This window comes from Trypanosoma grayi (assembly GCF_000691245.1).
Source record: "Trypanosoma grayi strain ANR4 Tgr_110_V1, whole genome shotgun sequence".
NCBI classification, from domain to species: Eukaryota; Euglenozoa; class Kinetoplastea; order Trypanosomatida; family Trypanosomatidae; genus Trypanosoma; species Trypanosoma grayi.
Window position 1 is genome coordinate 1 of NW_008825729.1, and position 7,354 is coordinate 7,354.

The window sequence follows — 7,354 nt, forward strand, 5'->3', positions numbered from 1 at the left end:
TTTTTTTTTTGGTGTGCACGCGTTCGCCACCACCACTATCAGTTCCGCCCCTGAGAGGCCGCACGCCTCACGGGGGTAAAATGGGGCGAGACGCCGACGTACTCGCTACCAGGCCTCAACGAAGGACTGCCGCACGTCGCGTGCGGCGACGCCGCCTCCTCTGCGCGCTTCCCCGCGTTGGGGCTCCGCGACGATTGTGACAAATAACGGGAGCGCGCTGCCTCCATGTTCAGCAGCTCCAACCGCTTGCGCATGACGTCCAGCTCCGTTGGTGGTTGTGGCGAGCCCTGCAACAGCTTGGGATCCGCAAGGGGGGTCTCCACCTCGGGGTGACCGCAGGCCGAGGCCTCTGCAGTCAACGCCGTGGTCGTTGAGGGGCCGTAGGGCGCCCTTCGGTCGCGGAACTCCCTCTCACGGCGAAGGAGCGCCACCTCCTTCTGCAGCTGCTCGTTCCGCACCGCCTCACGTTGCAGAAACCAGTTGTACTCGTACATCAGCTCCGCGCGCTCAGCCTCTTTTTGACGTGCATCATACCTAAAATCAGTCGGTTCACTATTTAACCGGCGAGATGGCACCGCTGGAAAAAAATCACTTGGTGGGATTGGGATAGGGTCATCGCGCTGCCCGCTGTGTCTGCCACACAATTCATAACTCTGTGCTCTGCGTTCGGACAGACCCCCGTCATTCTGCATTGAGGGGCGATCGTGGTAGCAACAGGAGCGGCCCCGACGCGCCACGCAGCTGCAACCGTACGGTACTGAGTCTGAGAGTGCATGGCACCTGTTGCGGCGGAGCGGGGACGCCAGAGACGGTGTTAACTCACACTCGGCAATGACGTTAAATGAATGGCGGCGGCATCGAAGCAACGTCATATCAAAGTGTGGTGGCTGCAAGAGTTCACGTGGCGAGCGGTCAAGGAGAAAGTTTGTAGCCCGAACCGGCAATGAACTCTTTGCAAGTGGTACGACGACCAACGGAGCCGGGCTCGTTACTTTTTCCACAGGGCGCACGCCAGACGTCTGCGTTGACACATCTTTTGTCCGCGGCTTTGCGTTGCCCTCCCGACAAGGCAGGAAAGCGCGGCCCTTCAGCTGAGACTGAATCGCCGCCATTAAGAGTGGCGCATCGCAGTCATTGACCTCATCATCAGAGGCACAGCTCTGATCTCCTGTTGCTTCCTCACAGAACGGCCGAAGCGAAATTGCCGAGGAGCGACCGGAGGCGGACCCACCGGACTTGCTCCGTCCCACGAGGTGATACCACATCCACATCTCGGGCGCGTCTGGCTTCTTTTCGAAAATGAGGTCTACGAGGCCGAGCAGCACTGTGTAGGCAGGACTGCTACGCGGAATGTCGTGTAGCACTGCCACCTTCGTGGGGTCCTCAGGCGCCAGCGCGTGCACTGACGACGATGCACCCAAACAGATGGCATCTTTTCCCCCCTTTGCCTCGAGTTTTGACCACATGAACAGCAAGGGATTGTCTGGCTTTGCATCGAGAAGCAGCCTTACCCAGTGCCGCACCACTGCCCTCGCGGGACCCGCCGGCGCCCCTGAAGAGAGACGTTCCTCAGTGTTGTCGCCAACCGGCGCAAAGGTGAGAGAGGAGCATGAAGGGCGGCGACGGACCTCACTTTTGTCGAGTTGCGAGGTGGTGTGGGGGGTACCCCCGAGCTTGCTTTGCAGGTGAGACCACAGATGCAGTTGAGGTCTTTTAGGGTGTTCACTCACCACTAAATCAGCCATGCGCAGCAGCACCGCATGATGCACTGGGACATCCTCGGCGACGGCGGCGAGCAAGCGGGCCACCTCACCTGGGGCGCGAGGCCCAGTACTGCGGGAGTCGCTCTGCACCACCGCCGTATCGACAACGTCTGGGACCAAGTTTAGCTGCACGCGGTGCTCTGTCGTCGTCGACAGGGAGAAGTCGGGATGACGGTGTCCGTTGGCCTGGACGCCACTGAGCGAACCTCGCCCAAAGCCATTCATTGCGCTTCTCGGTGGAGGTGTGGCGCGCGCGTGAGAGAGATCAGATACGTGCACTGTGCTGACGTCGACGCGCATACGGGCCTCCTCCTGTTCAGCACGCATACGGGCCTCCTCTTGTTCAGCACGCATCTTGGCCTCGTGTTCAGCACGCATCTTGGCCTCGTGTTCAGCACGCATACAGGCCTCGTGTTCAGCACGCATCTTGGCCTCCTGTTCAGCACCTCCGTCGGCATCTTCAACGGCTACTCGTGGCGTCTCATCCTCAGAAGGCGGAGGTGGTGGCACGTCATCCTCTCCATCTCTGTTGTGATCCCGTTTCAATTCTGATACCAGAGGGAGTTCCTCACCGTCCGGACCCTTTGGTGTGGCGTCAATAGGGGAAATATAGATGTACGACAAGGGCAGCACTTCTTGTTCCTCCAGCGGAATATCCATGTCCAGCCGGGCAACCGGCCGCCTGCTTTTATCACAAGAAAACGCTACGTAATTCTTCATGGATGGTATGCCAAGTTTCCTTGAAATAAACGGGAGGACTGAGCGCAGCGACTTGCCCTCATCGACCTTTTGCACGATAAACTCTGAAGGCTTTAACTTTCTCGCAATAATATTGTAGATGGGCATCAATCTATCTTGAAGAAGAATTTACAATCTGTTGGCTCTGAATGATCCTATCCTTCCTTTCTTCGATCCGCTAATGCCACGTCAGAGATAAACACGAAGCAAAAGAACTTAACACATCACGTTACACCACCAGATGATTCATGTGATCCCCGCATGTCTGCGTAGCCAATCCCACTTCGCATGAGGAGCTCAGAAAGATGGCATTGAACCGACTCCATAGCGGCAATAAAACACTGAGCAATAGGGGCCTCATTAGGACTCCAAGTTCTCCTGAAGCACCTGACGCCCCGCTGTGGTGTAAAAACTCAAGTCTACCAGAAGCCGCTGAGCGAGGGAGATATCCACGTCACTGGTCATTGTCTCCGCATCGGCCTCTTCGCAGTCGGATGGCACCGTGAATACAGATGGATCTGGCGCGATGGGGACAAAATTGTAAAAATCCACCGTAACCACCGTGTCTTCCATGAGACGCTGGAGAGCCGTGGTGAAGGGCTCCCCCGGCATCGCCACTTCGTCAAAGAAGGATCCACCAAAGTAGCGCCAGTTCGGTACAGTTGAGGGTGCACCCGTGAGCTCCTTAACTTCCTGCTGCCGCCGCCGCGTCTGCACGCGCCAGGGGATAGTGAAAACGACCTCCTGTAGTGCCCCCTTCACCTCAGTCGGAAGACGGAAGCTGATGTTTCGGACATAGTAGTCCACCTGCTGCAGTGGCCCTGTGCTGTCGCGGTCGTACCCGGTGTAGCGTAGAACTTCGACCCCGCGCACTAGCGTCGGCTCCGCGTGACGCAGGAATTCATCTGGCACGCCAAACTTCGACACGTCGCCAGCCATGGCAAAGGTGCGACAGAAACCACCCTTCCCCTCACGACCCGCACTCAAGCTTCCAGGGGCGTGATTCTCAAGTACGTACCCGCGCTGTCGCACACCGTCGGCAACAAAGGAGTACTGGCTGCCGAGAAAGAAGTTGTCAATGCGTAACTGCTTCGTCTGGTTAGAGACGTAGATGACACCACTCTGCGCCACTGGCGTGTATGAGGGAAACGGAATTGTTGTGCCGATGGTGACATAGAAACTGGGAGGGAATGGCACTAGCACAGCCTGCGTTACGCACGCACAAAGAAGAAAAGCAATCAATTGGAGAAAACATAACATCTCTTTTTTGCTCCCGTCGTCGTGCGTTCGTTGTTTTCTTCTTTGTTCGGTAATTCACTGCTATAACTTTTACCAACAAGAAAGGTATTTCGTGTGTTGTGAGTGAAGGTATCGCTTGTGCAAAACAAGAACTAACGAAAGAAAGAAAGAAAGAAACCAGCCGAGCACAGAAACCTATTAGAGGCACATTTAGTGTGTGTTTCCCACAAGCAAAACAACTCTCCCCATACCTCTGCCTGCAGTCATGCAAACCGCTCACACTGAGCCCCTCACCAACACCCTGAACGCCTTGTACCGATCGACGGGCGAGAAGACTGCGCACGCCGCCTCCCCCGCAAAAATGGCCCCTCGTGGAAGCTGCAGAGATACACCTCTTAAGGCACCCCGCCGTGCTCAGAGACCGGTAGGCCACTCGACGCCTCTGCGCACCCCCCAGTCAGCGGCGGAAAAGCCTTTTTGATATTACGCCATGTACACGCCTTTACAGCGGGCGTTCTCACATTTCTCCAGGAATAGCCACACATGGCACAGTCAATCCTGGTGCTGGCGCTGGTTGTCATGTCCCCTGGCGCGACTTCTTGTATTTGGCAACCAGCAGAAGAGTCGCACCCTCCTCATCCATTCTACCCGTCCCACACTATATAGACGCAAAGCAGCTGCGCTGCGAGATACACAACAAGCAAACAAAATCATGAAATGAAGGCACCCACACCAGGCGTACCGGCACCATAGGGACGTTTCACATCCATGCATTAACAAACCTTCATACTTCACTCGTTTTTCTCCACATCCCCCGCATTACCACCCCAGCCTTCCCCAGTGCTTAACGACCCACTCACACACACACAATACTATATATATAGATATATTCGGTTTTCTTTCATTAAAAAATTTCCCCCCTCAGCATTCTCATTGTTTTCTTTTCTTTTTTAAATGATTTTCTTTTTGTTTTCTCGTTTCTTTTTTAAAAGAAAAAATCAGGAAGCATCCAAACATCCAGAGACATACAGCATGACACACCCTGCGCGCACGTCACGCAAGGTGGACATTGATGCATACATACGAGCCGAAGACCACCACAACCGCTCCCTCCTCCTGCCAACGCCGTCACCACGAAGCAAACAAAGACGGAGGACACGTCGTTTGGCACAACAACTCTCTCTTTCTCTCCCAGACACAAGCATATATATATATATATATACTTCAATGCACGCATGGGGCAAGATATCGTGCGGTTGATGAAGCGTCACACCACACCTTCAATAGGAGCACGTCTCTGCTCCATCAGCAAGGTTGGCAATTCAATCTCACGCCCACCTCCGCAAATAAACGCAAAATCAGCACAGGCACACACACACACACACATGCGAAAAAAAACCAGGCCCTCATTGAGAGCGAGTTGGGGCGGGAAAATCCAATGCATACACCCAAACACACACAGAGAGAGATAGATAGATAGATAGAGAGAGACATATACAGGCCTTTCAAAAAAAAGGCACACACCACGTAACAGGAAGACTCTCACCCTTGATTCGCCTCATGCACACCAAATAGCAACATGAAAAGAAAGCCCAAAAAGGGAAATCCATCGTCCCCTAAAACTTTCACACAGACAAAAAAACACATGTGAAATTCAGTCCCACCAAGTGAGACCATGTAGACATTTCGTTTCTTCTTGTGCCATACAATTTACCGCAGAACACCGCCCCTGAAAGCTAGGCGTAAGCGAGTTAGTGAGTTAAAGAAAGAAAGAAAGACAGGAGTGTAAACGCATTGCGTTTCTCTGTGTGTGTGTGTGTTTGTATGTGGCGGTGATAGTGAGAGCGATAAAGCTTGGGGGTAAGGAACACCTTTTAATACTGCCTTTGTTTCCTCTTGTTTGACCTGCTATTTGCGTTCTCCTCCCCACCGGCAGCCATTCCGCCCAGGAGACTTGCCTGCAGGTGGCGAAGAAGGGCCCCACCGTCGTGGCTATCACCCGTAAATCGCATCTGTGCTGCTCCCTGCGCGGCAGAGGGGGGTGCAGGTGTGCTGAGCAATGGCCCCTGCTGGGACCACGGCAATTGCAGTGTCCTAGAAGACCCGTGATCAGAGCCTTTTCCAGGAGAAACAGCCTTTTGTTCTCGTTGGTTGTTGCTGCTTCCGCCACCGCCGCCGTCGCCTTTTGTATTTTTCTGCCCACGCTCCTGTTGCTGTCGAGACTGGGGCTGCCGGCTATGCTGCTGCTGCTGCTGTCGTTGTTGTTGTTGCTGTTGCTTGTACTGCGCGTTGTCGTTACGCCCTCCACCGTGCTGTCGTTGCTGGTGCCGCTTTTGCTGGTCCGGGTTTGTGGAGAAAAGCAAAACTATATTTGACACGTCGAATGCGGTGGACGCGTTAGTGCCTTTAGGAGCCGCCGATGTGGAAGTCCCTGATTTGGAGTGTAGATCGTCGATCCACCGGCGAGCGTGGCCACGGCGGCAGAAACCCTTTCTTGAACAGGGCCGCTCTCCGTCGTCGGCGTCGTGGCTGAAGCGGCAATCTTTGCGTGTGCAGGAACCGCTAATATAATCGCAGCACAACCGCGTCGCCCATAGAAATGTCTCTGGAAGCTCCGATATCTTTGCGGCTTCATGCTTCATCGAAGAATCCTTCTCATTGTCCGGGGTCACAGCACCACCACCAACCGTTGTGCCGTTGTTATCATTACTGTCGCTGTTGTTGTTGCTGCTGCTGGCAGCGGTAGCGGCGAGTGGGACCTCTTTTTTAGCCTCTTCATGTTGCTTCTGCTCTTCCAGCCTATCCCGCTTCTCCTTTGCCGCGAGCGCCACTAGACGCTCTTCACTTGCGCGGATGAGTGGTGCGTGCGACTCGCTGCGGAGCACCTCCTTCAGCACCTCCGTCGCCATCGCAAGGCCGTCATCGTCGATCTGCTTCTCCGGGTCTACAAAGGGCACAGGGCAGAGGGCGATGTCGGGGTGAGAGCACTTGTCTGGCGAGTCGTCGACGATGATGGTGTTGACGGCGTGAAAACTCTTCGGGTATGCGTCAAAGATGCGCTGAAGATTCTTAATTGTGCGGTACGGCTTGTCCGGCGTCGGCCGCATCGTGCAGGCATCGCGGTAGAGTTTGAACAACAGCCTGTCCTGGTAGTTGTCGAACACCTTCTCGATGATGGGATTGGATGTGCGCTCAAGCCCGCTTGTCCACACCGCCACAACGAAGTTATTCATCACGAAGCTCACGAACTCCATGACGCCCGGACGGTCGATGAAACTCCCGCGCCCACGCGCGACGAGGACACCATTGAGGTCGAGCACCACCAGGAACGCACGGCGTACGCTGCGGAGGCGCACGGTGATGTCGTAACCGTGGCGCGTCGCGATAACAGCCGTCTCGTTCGGCTCATCGATGGACACAACGACACCGATCTCGGAGCGGCCGTTCGACAGCAGCACGCGCACGTACTGGTCCACCTCGAAGCGCTCAGTGCGGATCTCGTGCGTTGCGGCCTCCATGACGTGCGTGGCTCTGCTGGCTGGCTAGCTGTCGCTGCTGCGGACTTGTTTTTCTCTTGTCTTTTTTTTTTTGCTGTGCGGCAAAAAAAAAAAAAA

At 55.0% G+C, this 7,354-nt stretch overlaps 3 protein-coding genes across 3 annotated transcripts; all 3 read right to left on the minus strand.

The window, feature by feature from the left end:
- Positions 1–38: 38 nt before the first annotated feature.
- Positions 39–2,609, minus strand: DQ04_01101000 (hypothetical protein; the record flags this gene model as incomplete). Its single annotated transcript, XM_009310202.1, has 1 exon — positions 39–2,609. One exon carries the CDS (start codon positions 2,607–2,609, stop codon positions 39–41), a length of 2,571 nt encoding a protein of 856 aa, XP_009308477.1.
- A 252-nt stretch (positions 2,610–2,861) lies between these two features.
- On the minus strand, positions 2,862–3,761 carry DQ04_01101010 (hypothetical protein; the record flags this gene model as incomplete). The annotated part of the gene is made up of 1 exon (XM_009310203.1): positions 2,862–3,761. The coding sequence occupies one exon, from the start codon at positions 3,759–3,761 to the stop codon at positions 2,862–2,864; it is 900 nt and encodes a 299-aa protein (XP_009308478.1).
- A 1,853-nt stretch (positions 3,762–5,614) lies between these two features.
- DQ04_01101020 (hypothetical protein) lies at positions 5,615–7,258 on the minus strand (the record flags this gene model as incomplete). Its single annotated transcript, XM_009310204.1, has 1 exon — positions 5,615–7,258. One exon carries the CDS (start codon positions 7,256–7,258, stop codon positions 5,615–5,617), a length of 1,644 nt encoding a protein of 547 aa, XP_009308479.1.
- Between the last annotated feature and the right edge of the window lie 96 nt (positions 7,259–7,354).